At 45.7% G+C, this 14655-nt stretch overlaps 4 protein-coding genes across 5 annotated transcripts; 3 read left to right on the top strand and 1 right to left on the bottom strand.

The window, feature by feature from the left end:
• Positions 1 to 1330: 1330 nt before the first annotated feature.
• Positions 1331 to 3219, top strand: LOC120676399 (ricin B-like lectin R40G2). The gene is made up of 3 exons (XM_039957664.1): positions 1331 to 1718; positions 1836 to 2166; positions 2255 to 3219. The coding sequence occupies exons 1-2, from the start codon at positions 1425 to 1427 to the stop codon at positions 2163 to 2165; spliced, it is 624 nt and encodes a 207-aa protein (XP_039813598.1). The 5' UTR covers positions 1331 to 1424; the 3' UTR covers position 2166; positions 2255 to 3219.
• A 208-nt stretch (positions 3220 to 3427) lies between these two features.
• On the top strand, positions 3428 to 6538 carry LOC120676927. The gene has a single exon (XM_039958273.1). It carries the CDS (start codon positions 5653 to 5655, stop codon positions 5890 to 5892), a length of 240 nt encoding a protein of 79 aa, XP_039814207.1. The 5' UTR covers positions 3428 to 5652; the 3' UTR covers positions 5893 to 6538.
• On the bottom strand, positions 6220 to 7199 carry LOC120676926 (late embryogenesis abundant protein EMB564-like). Its single transcript, XM_039958272.1, has 2 exons — positions 6797 to 7199; positions 6220 to 6683 (listed from the first exon to the last, which is right to left on the bottom strand). Exons 1-2 carry the CDS (start codon positions 6945 to 6947, stop codon positions 6553 to 6555), a joined length of 282 nt encoding a protein of 93 aa, XP_039814206.1. The 5' UTR covers positions 6948 to 7199; the 3' UTR covers positions 6220 to 6552.
• A 4107-nt stretch (positions 7200 to 11306) lies between these two features.
• On the top strand, positions 11307 to 13011 carry LOC120676862 (transcription factor bHLH51-like). 2 transcript variants are annotated; one of them, XM_039958192.1, is made up of 3 exons: positions 11307 to 11485; positions 11619 to 11987; positions 12452 to 13011. In XM_039958192.1, the coding sequence occupies exons 2-3, from the start codon at positions 11709 to 11711 to the stop codon at positions 12932 to 12934; spliced, it is 762 nt and encodes a 253-aa protein (XP_039814126.1). In that variant the 5' UTR covers positions 11307 to 11485; positions 11619 to 11708; the 3' UTR covers positions 12935 to 13011. The 2 variants fall into 2 exon arrangements, with proteins under 2 accessions (XP_039814126.1, XP_039814125.1); XM_039958191.1 differs by having other exon boundaries at positions 11311 to 11485; positions 11650 to 11987.
• Positions 13012 to 14655: the final 1644 nt, after the last annotated feature.

The following is a 14655-nucleotide window of genomic DNA, read 5'->3' as shown; positions in this document are numbered from 1 at the left end:
ACCAACGTTACTGAGCTCTGCTCATCTGCTGACGCCGCGCCTAGCCAGAGCCAGATTTCACGCGGCGGACCAGCCGTTGCTCCGCACAGCACTCCAGATGGCAGATGCTGTGAATGCTTCACCTGCTTTTGTTGGGCGCGGTATTACCGTATTAGAGAGTTCAAGATTGAGATGGACAGGGGGGGTAGGGGCCTTGCTCCCGTAGCACCATTAGGAAAGGTGGAACTCACCCTATTGACAGCCTGCGGCAAGATTGTTGGCTTCCCCAATATAATCACTGCTTGCCCCCCTCCCAATTATCAAATCCTGGCTCCGCCCTTGTGGACATGTTTCAAACTTCACTCCAAAAGGTTCATTCGTTCAGAGTTGGCACAAAGCCACAAACTGTGCAGCAAAACGATGCCAAGTATATGTGAATATGTCTAAATTTCTTTAGCATTCTGAAGCATTTTCGCAGATGGTGACCCGACCCCTCATGCAGCTGACCTGCAGGAAGATTCTTATCAGGTTTTGTGTGGTCACTGCTCGCTTTGTGTGGTCATGTTTTGCAGAATCTTTGGGGTGGGATAGAACGCCGAGAAGCCTTCAGGATTTTCTGGATCTGTGGCTTCCTTTTGGGTGTGCTAACTACAATCTCAAACTTGTCCTACTAACTACTTGTCCTACTAACTACTGTGATGTAGGGGTTACGGACAACTCGCAATAAGAGAGCAATTGAAGGGAAATTCCCTAGGGCTCCTTCTGATATTCTTTTCAAAATTAATGCTTTCTTACAGCAGTGGAAGGTTCGGTTGCGTAAGGAGGACCAACACAACCTCCAAAAGCTAGAGGGACAAGTAAGAGGCTGGATGGAGGAGTTCCTGCTCAAGCTGAATAGCCGCCCACTTGATGATGCTTTTATGTAATCTGGCTTCTTTCGGCTTCGCTAGATACTCTTTACCGCTCGTTGTTTTACCCTTTGCAAACTGGCATCCCCAGTAACAACTGTGTAAACTCTTTACACGCTTTCTTTAAAAGTTGGGGTGAATCCCTGTTTTCTAAAAAAGATTCTTATCAGGTAAGAGCCCGTATACGCGGATGGAGAGAGAGGAGAGGTGCTCAATCGGAATCGAACCACTGCTTTTCAATTATGATAGGAATGCTTTCTTCCCTTTATTTTTCGGAAATGCAACGCGGAGAATCAGTTGGGCCTTGTTTGGTCCCACTCGCCAGCGATTGCTACTAGCTGCCAATTACAGCTGGAGCGTTTTACTACCGGGGATGACTCATTTCCTGGTCATCCTGGCAGCCGTTGGCGTTAGGGTGTGGTACTGTGGTGTGGGAGCCAGCCAGCCGTGCCGCTCGCCGGACCTATAAAATGCGGCCGCGGGGCAGCGCCTCTCCTCGCAATCACCTCTCGACTCTCGAGCCGTTGAGATCCAAAGATGTCGTGGTTCGGGCACCACCACCACAACCAGCCGGCTCCCCCGGCGTCGGAGTCGGGCGGCCCCAACCAGGTGTTCAAGATCTTCTGCCGCGGCAACGAGAACTACTGCCTCGCCGTCCGCGACGGCGCCGTCGTGCTCGCCCCGGCCAACCCCAAGGACGTCCACCAGCACAGGTACAAGGACATGCGCTTCAGCACCAGGGTCAAGGACGAGGAGGGCATGCCGGCCTCCGCGCTCGTCAACAAGGCCACCGGACTCGCCATCAAGCACTCATTCGGCCAGTCCCACCCGGTATACATGCCTATGCATCAATTTGTCTATCTAGTAGTGTTTTGATTGATTGGCAGCATTACATGGCCGGATTCTGATGGAGGACCATCGATGATCGATTCGTATGCATGCGTGCAGGTACCTGTACAGCTGGTGCCGTTCAACCCTGAGGAGGAGGACGCGTCGGTGCTGTGGACGGAGAGCAAGGACGTCGGCAAGGGCTTCCGCTGCATTCGCATGGTCAACAACACCCGCGTCGGCTTCGACGCCTTCCACGGCGACAAGGACCACGGCGGCGTGCACGACGGCACCACCGTCGTGCTCTGGGAGTGGTGCAAGGGCGAGAACCAGAGCTGGAAGATCCTGCCCTGGGGCCCCGAGGCGCACTCTGTTGGTCCCAAAGTCCGGCGATCACCGGAAGTGAACAAACTCGCACGAAAGTGGACACTATCACAATGTGACAGCTGAGGTAGGTTTTTCTTTATCTATATCTATCTATCTATACTATAAAGATCGAAAATAATTGAAAATTTTTCTCATCTAATTTGAGCCTGCAGTACCCCTCAGGCCCTCACGTTGGACCCACCTGTCGGGGCTGACGGAGGTGGAAGAAGATGAAGACCTATAAAAACAACGAGTTGTAGTGTGTTTCTGCCAAAAACTTAATTTTTTTCTCACCCGTGCACTGTACCCACCTGAAATTTTCACGCGGGGCTTCTGTTCTCATCCCGTGTTCCTCGTTGATGGGCCCCGCCGACCTAGAATCCCAAGCAAACACGCCAAGCCACCTCCACCGCGCAGAACCATCTCGTATCCTTCAACCTCAAGTGGGAAGCGAAAGGAACCGTCGGTCGCCTCCTCCCGCCTGCCGCACGTCGCGCCGCCGGGCCCCGCGAGTCCGCGATCCCCCGACGCGGCACCCCCGCCGGACGTCACATCGGCACCCCCGCCCGCCGCACGTCGCCATGGTCACCGCCATCCTCGCGCCCCATACCCACCCGCACATCGCGCGTCCGCTCTCCGCCGCCGTGATCCATGCATCCAGGCCGCCGCGCAAGCCGCGAAGCTCGGGACAAAACTCGGAGGCCGACCTGAGGGCTGAGGTTGCAGGCGAAGCCGAGTATCAATCCCGCAGCCCCGTCAGGGCGTCTGGACCATCTGCGCGCATCCAGTCCAATCCATCGATCAAGATGTAGCAGCAAGAAGTCAATTTTCAATTGGATGAACCGAGGAAGGGGACGGAGAAGAGACGGAAGTAGAGAAAAAGGAAGCTTGCTTTGTCGGGTTTGCCCATGCCAAATTTATTCCTAGCTACTAATCTTGTGAGTTAGCTACAATCAGTTTAAGAAAGATATGTTTTTTAGCCATGCTTTTTTCATATATAAGATATCAGATATTTTTCGTATGCTTTTTAATCGAGGTGATATTTTTGGTCGAGATAATCTATTCTAGCTTATCTTTTGCTTTGTACATACCTAGCAATGCTATAAGCAACGAGAATACAGGATATTGAAATCTCAAACTATGTGGAAAATATGTTGAATAAACATTTGATACTCCCTCCGTTCCAAATTATAAAACATCCCAAGAATTTTGGAGAGTCAAAATTTTTCAAGTTTGACCAAATTTATACAACAATATAATAACATTTACGATACCAATTAAGTATAATTAGATTCTTTGTTAGTTATATTTTCATAGTATACCTATTTGATGTCATAAATTTTTGTGTTTCTCTCTATAATTTTGGTCAAACTTTGAGATGATTTGACTCTCCAAATTTTTTTGAATAACTTATAATTTAGAACGGAAGGAGTACTATTATGTGTGTTCAATAGTTTTTTTTAACACGTGCGGCACACGTGCATATCTGCTAGTATAAAAAAAGGACACGAACTTTTGTGCTGCGAATAACTTGTAGTTTTTCTGCTTCATATTTCCTCCTTTTGAAGCCTTTTTGTCAAACCATCTAGAATTCTAGATGACCACTCTAACAAAAAATAGAGAAATTCTAAAAATTTTCATAAAAAATAGAAACATAAATCTGGCAACTTTAATCATAACACCTATTGGATCTATTATTTTCTCTAATAAATTTTCCACTTCTACTATTATAAAAATAGGCTAAAGTAAACCTCTAAATATTTATCTAAATTACTCACATCTACCATTATAAAAATAATCTAAATTAACATCTAATCTTTATTAAAAAATAACTCCCTAAGTTTGTATATAAATTATCTAATTATATCATTATTAAAAATTAAAGTAGCTCTGAGTTATATAATTATAGCAAAGTTTTAAAGTGCACCAATATAAAATTTTAAATTACTACATCTATCATTATTAATATATTATTTATATAAAAACGCTACCTATGGTGCGTGTTATGGGCGGGGAAGATTTAAAAATACAATGTTTATATTATTCACATGGCTTAAACAGATAGTCAATTAAATACATATCAAATATATATGAAGGTGTCATACAAAGTTGAAAAACATTGTTACTACATAAACATATCACAATTATATTACAACTAGTAAATGATAAGCATGTATCTTTAGAGTATTGTATGTTAGAATATTTAATAGATAAAAGCGAGTATGGGATAGATAATTATAATTATTAGTTATAAATCTATTTTTTATGTTAATTCTAATTAGTCTGTGCTCCAACAAGCTAGTTAGGCCGCTTTAAGTGATACTCAAATAGGTAAGAGAAGATTTAAGCGTCACTCTATACACTGCAGCGTGCGAAGCTAAGTCCAAGTGATACCCAAAAAGATGGAGCGGGACAACTACTTGCACCAGTGCCCTGTTATTAAATAATGATACTTTGTACTTGAAATCAGGGTTCACCAAACCGGTGGGAAACCGGTCCGGTTTGACCGGTTACCGGTCAGACCGGTCCGGACCGGTTCCGGTTTCGGCCGGTACCCAACTGGCCAAAATTCTAAAAGTGTGTCATTTAGGTCCATAAACTCTAAAAGTGCATTTTAGATCCATCAACTTGTAATTCGTGTCACTTAGATCCATAAACTATGAAAGTGCATTTTTAGGTCCTTAAACATGTAATTTGTATCACCTAGATTCATAAACTCTGAAAGTGCATTTTTAAGTTCATGAACTTTATCCATATTACAGGGTTATTTCTTAATCTAAGCTCCAGAACTTACCGGTGGCAGTCCGGAAGACTCCTTTGAATCCCAATATATGTCAATAACCTCCAAAAATAAGTCTTTCATCCCTCCTGCCCCCTTATGCACTTAATTTGAAATTGGGGCTCAAAATTCACCATTCTGACGAAACTCCAGTAATATGTGGGAACCGTGTAGATTCATGTTGGTGCGATATCAGTACATGAAACCTAGGTGGAGGGGTATGGACCTAGGTGACATGAATTATAAGTTTATGGACCTAGGAATGAACTTTCAGAGTTTGTGGACCTAACTGACACAAATTACAAGTTTATGGATCCAGAAATATAATTTTGAAGTTGATGGATCTAAGTGATACTATGGATCTCAGATGCATTTTACTCTTTTCTCTATTTCGAAGCCCATCTATCTTATAGCGCTGTGCAGCATTTATGTGCTTCCCAAAAGAACCTGTTCATATGACGGGAGGGATAAACCTAAATTTGACTCATTTTGACAAATCAACGATATCATTAGCTAATCTGTGGGGGAAAAAATGATAGGAAAACCAGACCTCACAACGACGAACCACGAGCTTTACCCCATTGTAAATTGAAACGAGAGAAACTCCTGCTACCAAAATAGAAGCTTAGGCGTTTCTGAGACCCTAAATCTGCTCCCATCCACAAATATTTTAGACAACCATCCCCTACAAAATCTCGATCCCTCCTACCTCATCAAGGGATCATTCTTGTAATATTGTTGCAAATACACCGGCCCTTTCTCTCTCGCTAGCTTGTGACGGTTGGCGCGAGCATGGAGAAGGTGAGCTCCGCGAGGCTGGCCGCGGCGGCCGTGGTGGTGGCGCTGTGCCTGCTGCTGGCGCCGGCGCAGCAGGCCGCCGGCGTGGAGTACATGACGTACCCGCCCAACATGATCCACTGCAAGGTGCTCGGCAACTGCGAGAAGTACGCCGGCCCCGACGCCACCCGCCCCGGGAAGCCGGCCAACAGCTACACCCGCGGCTGCCGCGCCATCGACAGGTGCCGCGGCTGAGCATCTCTAAACCACCAGGGGTGCGCGGCCGCGCGGATCAATCCATTTCTGCGCCCGATCCAACTGATTCTCGCTTGCTTCCTGCGTGCTGTACCTAAAAATGATTGTACACCGCGTATATATACGCTACACAGTATATACTAACTCTGACAAGCTGCTGTGATCGTCTATATACATGTTGGGACCGTCACCACAAGCGACGTGTCGATCTTTACTGCGACGTGCCGATCGAGAGCGTAAGTCTTTTAAATAGGACAAGATCGTATTCAGTTTCAGTCATGCAGAAGGGGCAATAAATAAAACTTTGGGACACAGTTCGATTTCAAGATAACAGGGGCTGACCTCTCATATTTATACTGGGCTCAAGGCTACAGCAAGGAGACGTCCAGTCGTGCAGGCACCAGAGAGGTGCTACCTTCATCGTACCATAACTAGTGGACAGAGACGCAAAATGAAACACACACTACCGTCGTGTCCAAGGGCGATGGCTACAATGCAGAGACCAAAATTTTGTAGCCTTTGGCCGTCACCTACATACTTCATCTACACCCTTGCAGCAGCTAGAGCAGCTAGCCAGACTACGGCTACGGCTAGCTGTTATTGTACTAATAGTAGTATATTGGAGTACATACTACAGAGTAAGCTACGGTGGTCAACGCATCAGTCGCGGCCGAGGCTCTTCTTAGCCTGCTGGAGCTGCTTCTCGTCGGGCTCGACGCGCACCGCGCCCTCCTTCTCGGCGCGGTCCTTGCCGGACTCCGTCGTGCGGCTCAGCCCTCCCTTCTTGCGCCCTGCCGCAGCAACAACGAACAGTCAGAAACCGATCGACATGGTACGCAGCACGGAACGCCAAACGCAGGATGAATAATGGCCGCGCGCGGCCGCCGCGGGCGACCGAGCTCACCTTCGGCGAGGCGCTCCTGGGCGTCGAGAGTGGTGCCGCCGCCGCCGCTCTTGACGACGGTCTCGCCCTCCTCGCGGACGCGCCGGTCCAGCTCCGCCCGGATCTCCGGGTCCTGCAGCTCCGCCGCCCTCTCCGCCTGCTGCGACGCCATCCCGGCCCGCCGCCGCCGTCAGAACGCTCCCGCTCGCACGAGAAGAAACCCCTCGAGACCTGACCGCTCCGGGCTGTGCACTGTCCTCTCTCGAGTCTCGATCGCTCGCTGTCCACCGCACTTGCCGCTCCTGATCTGTGGCTCTCGGCATGCACCTCTACTTATACACGGCTAGGCGTAGGCTGCTCGAGGCGTTCGTTGTTACCCAGCCGCCCCGGTCTTACCCCGGGAAGTGTTGACGCGTGTGGCGGCCATGCCTGCGGCCGCGTCAGCGTGTCGCCGCCGGACGCGCGTCGGGGAGGATAGGGATTTACCGTGCGGGGAGCACGTAGCTGCCTTCGTGTCGCGGTGAATGGGGTGCATGCGTCCGACGTGGAGGGAGCCGCCACGGTCAGCTCCCAGTGGGTTCCTCCCTACGCCACGTGGATTCCGATGCAGTTGGGGGCCAATATGGGCTTGGTCCCGGCCCAATCCTTTTATGGGCCGGCCCACCTGATTGGTCACCCAAGTCAACAAAATCATTGCGTTTGCGAAAGAGCATGTAGTCTAGTGGTTATAAGAGCCCCGGTAGCACATGAGGTTCTGAGTTCGACTCTCCTTGGGAGTGAATATTCTGGGATTTAACGGCATTGTGCATTCAGTGGTAGGCGACGTTCCCGTCGACAGCGAGGCGCCAGTGGTAACTCCGTCAATTTCGAGGATTTGCCGGCTCGGTCTTCGAAGATGCTCATAGGGGTAGGATTTGTGTACGTGTGTTCATAGGGGGTGTGAGTGTGCGTGCGTTGTGAGTGTCTGAGTTGTACCGTGTAATCTCAAAAGAAAAAACAAAATCATTGCGCTTATCGCCCAGTATTTCCGCGTGTACTTTCGCTCTTGCAAAAAAAACGTGTAGTTTTGCCCTTGTACGAAATTGCTGTGCGAGAGACTAATATACAGTCAGGTAGGAGGCAGTAGTCTCCAGGGTTCTTTTTACCGACCGGACACCCCAAACCGCCGGCCACCGGTTCCGGTTTACCGGACCGGTTTGACCGGTTACCGGTAGAAACCGGTCAAATTCAAATTTAAATTCAAAAAACTCAGTTCAACAGGTTCGTACCGGTAAACCGACCGGTTAGACCGGTTTACCGGCCGGTTTGAATTCAAATCCAAATTTAAAATCGCATGTGTAACCGGTATACCGGCCGGTTTGACCGGTTTACCAAGTGGGCCTTATGGGCCGTCTCATTTTTTCTTTTTCTTTTTTGTTTTAATTTTAAATGCTCGAAAAGTATATTAAACGAACGAATTTTTGAGAAAATTTGACACCATTAAATTCATCGCACCTTGAAGTATTTTTAGGAATTTTCATTTTTTGAATTCAAATTTAAATTTTGAATTTTGGCCGGTTGGGTACCGTCCGGAACCGGACCCGGTCCGGACCGGTTTGACCGGTAACCGGTCAAACCGGACCGGTTCCCACCGGTTAGGTGAACCTCGGTAGTCTCAGAGAAAACAGTAAGAGGTCCAGTAAAGTTTGTGTCGTTGTGCGTACTAAGGTGTGCCATTGGCGTAATGTACCGAATGTCAAAAGGAAAAGTGAGCTAGCTAGAACGTCCAGAAGGCGCCCGGCAGCATTGCAGTTTTCCTCGTCACACAACGTCAAAAAGAGATCCAAAGGATCCGAAAAAGATCATGGATCAGAGATTACACGGCCCCCCCTCTTTGAACTTGGGCAAAAAAGCCAAAGGCTAGAAGATGCCAAACAGGCATGGCTAGATGCAAATCTGAGTTCATATCACCTGCAAATGTCTCTATCAGCTTCAGTACGAGTGTAATGTCACCTCAAACCAATGCCCAATGGAGAACAATATGCGAATGCTTTGGGAATTCTAGAAGCAGGTGTGTTGTGGGGTGCTAGTCAAATCAGAGGACTGCAAGTTTGCAGCACACAAGAAGTGCAAGGACAGAGGTAGGTAGCGATTTTGGGAAAGATGCAGCTACATCTTCGTTCTGAACTCATACGCTTCAAATCTTCTTTCTGAACTCCATAACAGTACTACTATGAAAATAAATGGACGGCCAAATACTTGAGGTTTCTATTTTTTTTATTTTTCAGGGGTTTTGAGCTGTGACTGAGACAGGATTTTCTAATAGAATATATTGGTAATACGTAATAAATTTATGAGACTATGAAAATACCTTTGTACACACATGTTTTTTGTGTTTGTGAACCAGTTATTTTAAAAGTTACTAGGCAGTCAAAGTCTGAAAAGTTTAAAAGTAAAAAAAGGTGAAGTATTTGTGACCGCAGCGCGTGCTAAAGTAATTAAATTTCTTCATATGTCACCTGATGCACGCACAGCTCCAAGCAAATTATATGGTTGGCAGACTTGGCACAGCAAAGGACACATGAATTCCAGATGCCAGAATGCAGGTTGAGACGCAAGGACAAACAAATCATGCAAGACGTTTGTCATTTCTGGCTCCGGAACAGTCTTCTCCGCGGTTTCTTGGGCCGTGTTTAGATGTTTTGCAAAAAAAAATTGTGATGAAATCTTACTAATTTGAAGTACTAAATGAAGTCTATTTACAAAACTTTTTGCACAGATGGGTTGTAAATCGCGAGACGAATCTAATAATGCTAATTAATCTATGATTAATTAATAATTATCGGATGGTTATTGTAGCATCACTGTTGCAAATCATGGATTAAGTAAGCTCATTAGATTCGTCTCGCGATTTACAGCCCATCTATGCAAAAAAATTTATAAATAGACTTCATTTAGTACTCCATACATGTATCGAAATATTCGATGTGATGTTTTTTTTTGCGTTTACAGAGTTTATGGAGTGCGAACGGCCTTGGGCCGCTTGTCGACCTGCTGCGTTTGCAGGTTCACATGCAGGGCACTGACGTACCAAGGGAAGGAAGGAGTCCGAGAGAACCGTCTCTCTATTAAGGGCTTGTTTAGATCTCAAAATATAAAATGTAAAATTTTTGTAAATCGCTTGTATGATATACTAAATATAGTTGAAAAATAAATCGCTACAATAAACATGCTCTAATGATGGATTAATTAGGCTCATTAGATTCGTCTCGTAGTTTACAGACGAGATCTATAATTAGTTTTGTGATTAGTCTACATTTAATACTTTAAATATTGAAAATTCCCTTCCAAAAATACAAAAATGTAAAATACAAAATGAACTAAACAAGGCCTAAAGCTTGCATAGTTTTGGTGTCGTCCCTATCCTTGTTCACTGGTCAAACGGTAAGCCATTTGCAATTGTGCTGTGTCAGATCCTCAAACAGTCTGAATAAAATGCTCTGCAAGTAGCCACAAAGCCGTACTAGTTCTGAATTTCTGGTGTCACATGTTGTTAGGGGGAAAGATTAGGCAGTGCTAGAGGACAAAGATTTGTGTTTATCAGGGATAGGTTGGAGTAAACAGTGCTTCACTGTCTGATCGAGATAGAAAAATAGATGCATTTCCTACTGTACTCATCACATCAAATCTTCGGACACATGTATGAGCATTAAATATAATTTTAAAAAATAACTAATTACATAGTCTAACTGATTAGTATGAGATGAATCTTTTAAACATAATGAGTTCATAATTAGATATTATTTGTTAAATAACAATGAAATATGCTACAGTACCAAAACCTAAACTTTTTCACCAACTAAACACACCCTGAATCATACGCAGAAAACAAGCTAGACCTGTCAGCCAGTCTGAAAGGATCCAAAGGCCTCTCCTGGGATGTTGCTTGTTAAGGGGGTGTGGAAACGAAGTGTGCCTGCAGGTAAATGCCAAGACTGAAACTGTTGGAGCTTACAGTGCATGGGAATTCATTTAACCGTGTCCCTGTCCATCTCTCTCACTCATGGGACAACGCATGGAGCATTAGTCAATGAATTGCGAAGACCTTCTTTCATGGCCATCCAATTCCAGAAGAGGAATCTTGTGGACTGTCCTCCAGACTTTCAGAAGTCCTTGGCTGGTTTGATGTCCATGGGTTGTTCGTAAAAATTACATGACGATTTACGAACGGTCCTATAACCAATCTAAAATTACTACAATAAATAACTGTGAACCGTGTAAGCTTATCATCTGCTTTCTGACTGTATCCAAGCACACAATCAAAATTCAGTTCACCTAATAGTAGCAATCAAAGGAACCTTTACTTGAGTTACCATTTACCAAAGACATGATCGCAGTCTGAAGCCATATGAATCCTGGATTCCTGGTCATCAGAACAGAAACTTGTTAGGCAGCTCTTGAAATTCCTCCATTTGGCAGGCTTTTTTCTTCATATCCTACGCATGGCACACTCATGCAAGCCACCTCATCCATTCTGCTAGTGGGAACACATGTGGAGAGAGAAACATGAAGATATATATAGAGAGTGGTTGGCCAGTAAAAAGAGAGGTGGGCACTGCAGCATACGCCTATCATCATACGTATTATAAGATGATCACATCTCACACACAAGCATATCACCCATCCTAGAGAATAGAGATGAGATGACAAGGCGACGTTGCATCACATATTGTAAGCATCCAGCATCACCCACTCAACAGCATGATCTCTCTATCTCTCTCTGCTTGCTTCGTCTCTCACCTCCTCTTATTCTCATGCTTGCTGCAAACTTTATTCGTTGTTGATGCTGATCAAGTTTGGGTAGCTGCCTTTTTGTTTTTGTTTGATTCATTCAGAACATTCGCCTTTCTTGTTGCAATGACAAGAACCTGCTGGTGAGGTGATGCTTGGCTGAATGGCTGGATGCCAACCTCTGCAAGAAGGCAAGGAACCGCAGGGGCTGCAGCCGTACGATGCCTGCGATCCTTCGGTGTTCATAGGGCCAGTTCTGCTGCCCCGGCAGGCCAGATCGGGCCCTCCGGCGCCGCCGGAGATGTCATCGTCGTCGGGGTCTGGTAGGAGCGCGACGGAGGCGAGGGCTCTGAAGATCCGCAGCGAGGCCGAGCGGCGCCGCCGGGAGAGGATCAATGCTCATCTGACTACGCTTAGGAGGATGGTCCCTGATATTAGGCAGGTTCGTGTGATCCTACGATTTCAGTGCTTCACTTGTCAAAGCATTTGCCAAAGATTTCTGAACCATTTCAGTTTCTTCATATTTTACCCGAGTTGATTCACCATTTTTTCTTTTGCAATTCAGATTTGTCTGGTAACTATACTGGTTTAAATGAGTAGGGTAGTTATAGTGAAGTCGGAAAAATACGAAGTTAAAATTGGAAAGAAGTTAATCTCCGTCACTTCCCATAATCTCAGTGTTAGGTGTCAATAATAAGTTATTGCTTAATCATATCAAACGCCTCTCCTCGGGCATAGTTTATGGAGAAGTTTGATGTTTGAGGTTTGCAAGAAAGCCATATGAATGGAACCTTTGCACTCCCATTTGTTCACATTTCATCATGCTTTCACTTTAGAATTATCAAAGACAAAGTACAACGCTATGGCTTCGAAGCAAAGGCCTGTTTCATTTTCCCTGCACTGCAGATGGACAAGGCCACCTTGCTTGCGAGAGTGGTAGACCAAGTGAAGCTGCTGAAGAGGAAAGCAAGTGAGGCCACTCAAAGCATGGCCCTCCCACCGGAGACCAACGAAGTCTCCATCGAGCTCCACACCGGCAACAACGGCGTCGTCGTCGCCGGCACCGACAAGATGATCTACATGAAGGCCTCCATCAGCTGCGACGACCGGCCGGACCTCATCGCCGGGCTCACCCAGGCGTTCCATGGCCTGAGGCTGAGGACAGTGAGGGCGGACTTGACCTCGTTAGGAGGAAGGGCGCAGCATGTGTTCGTGCTGTGCAGGGAGGAAGGCTGGGGCAGTGCAGGCGCAAGCCTCAGGTCTCTGAAGGAGGCTGTCAGGCAGGCGCTGGCCAGGGTCGCTTCCCCAGAAATGGCATATGGGAGTAGTTCCTTTCAGAGCAAGAGGCAGAGGATTCTGGAGTCACGTTGCTCAATTATGTCCATATAGATGATTTTTAGGCCTGGTTTAGATCACTTTGTATTTTGGATTTTTAGAAGAAAATCTTCAACATTTAAAATATTAAATGTAAATTAATCACAAAACTAATTACAGATCTCGTATGTAAACTACGAGACGAATCTAATGAGCCTAAGTAATCCATCATTAGAGCATGTCTACTGTAGCATTACTGTAATAATTTAGTATCTAATCACGTTCTAATTAGGCTCATTAGATTCATCTCGCGATTTACAGTCTATTTGTATAATGCGATTTATTTTTCGACTACATTTAGTACACCATGCAAACGATTTATAAAATTTTTGCATTTTGGCTTTATGGATCTAAACATGGCCTTATTTAATTCCTGGGGATTCAGGAACTGCAAAAGTCTTTAAGAAACGGTAGAAAATTATTTAGATTAAGAGTGCTAATTGTGTTTGCTGCGTACCGAAATGTTTCTTTTTAACTGTGTGCGATTTGAACCTGAAGTCCTGAACTGTGTGGATAGTGCTGTAATAATTATGCAAGCCCACATGGCCAGGGCCCAGCAGGTTTAGATGGGGTGTGCTGCAGCCTGCAGATTTGTAGTGTGAGGACTGTATGGATGCAGAAATGCTGTTCTGCGAAGCCAGACGATTGGCTTGACATTTCAGGGCTTATGTGGAAAGATGGTGACACCTTTTGAGTTTTGATTGGCTCCCTGTCAAGAATGTACTCCCTTGTCTCTTGCCTGAGCATTTAGCTTCTCCAGAGCTTTCAGACCTTTCCTACGCTAAGTTATGTAGCAGAAATGTGTTATTCAGAAAGATTATATAAGAACGTTGGAAAAATAACAAGGTTATTCACTTGCAAAAGCGGAGAAGAAAAGAAACTCGTTACAATTTCTGTCACATGGAACTAGAGGTAAAGTACATAACCATATACTTCGATGCAAACGAGCTTCTCTTGGATAAATTTGCTCACAACTCTTTGATTCATGTTTTTTTTTGTGATACATGGTGTACATAATATGTGAAACTATGGGCAGTTACCCATAGGTTAAGAAAATTTTGCTTCTTTCACAAAAAGCAGAAGTGGCTTTCTCAACGATGAGACTTCAGCTTTTCATGAAAAAAAATTGTTTATATTACCAAATGGTAAGGGTTGCTGCTCTTTTCAGATCTTGCAATTTGCTGCCCTCAGTTTCAAAGTTAATCTGTCGAACCTTTTTACGTGTAGCCCATTTGGCGTTAGCAACGAGCAATGCACTTAGCTGGTGAACAGAAAGTGCTGGTGTACAAAGTACACGTGTTGAACTGACTCGAGGAACTTGGAAAAAGCCACAATTTGGAATGAAAAATATTCCTCTTCAGAAAGAACAAAGGTCTTAGTTTACGGAAAACATCTTTCCTTTTATCATTGCAAAAGGTTTAACATTTCGGTAAGAGATAAAGCTGTTATGATCAGACTTGAAGACTAGGATGAAACTTAGGCTATTTGCAACGGTGACCCCTAAACCACCCTGAACTGGTACTGTAGCGGTTTTCTTCCCAAAAACCATCCGCAGCGGCATCCTGGTTCCAGCCCTCGATTCTCTAAGGACGCCATCCCCTCCCCCAAATTTGGGGGGGGGGGGGGCTTCTCCTCCGCTACCTCCACCTTGTCGCCGCCTCCCTCTGGCCGTCGCCGCCTCCCCCTCCTCGCCGCATCCCTCTCGCCGTCGCCGCCTCTCCCTCCTCGCCGCTTCC

Source organism: Panicum virgatum, chromosome 5N, assembly GCF_016808335.1.
Source record: "Panicum virgatum strain AP13 chromosome 5N, P.virgatum_v5, whole genome shotgun sequence".
Taxonomy (NCBI): domain Eukaryota; kingdom Viridiplantae; phylum Streptophyta; class Magnoliopsida; order Poales; family Poaceae; genus Panicum; species Panicum virgatum.
Note: the sequence above shows the minus strand (reverse complement) of the source record. Positions and strands in the feature narration are given on the sequence as shown.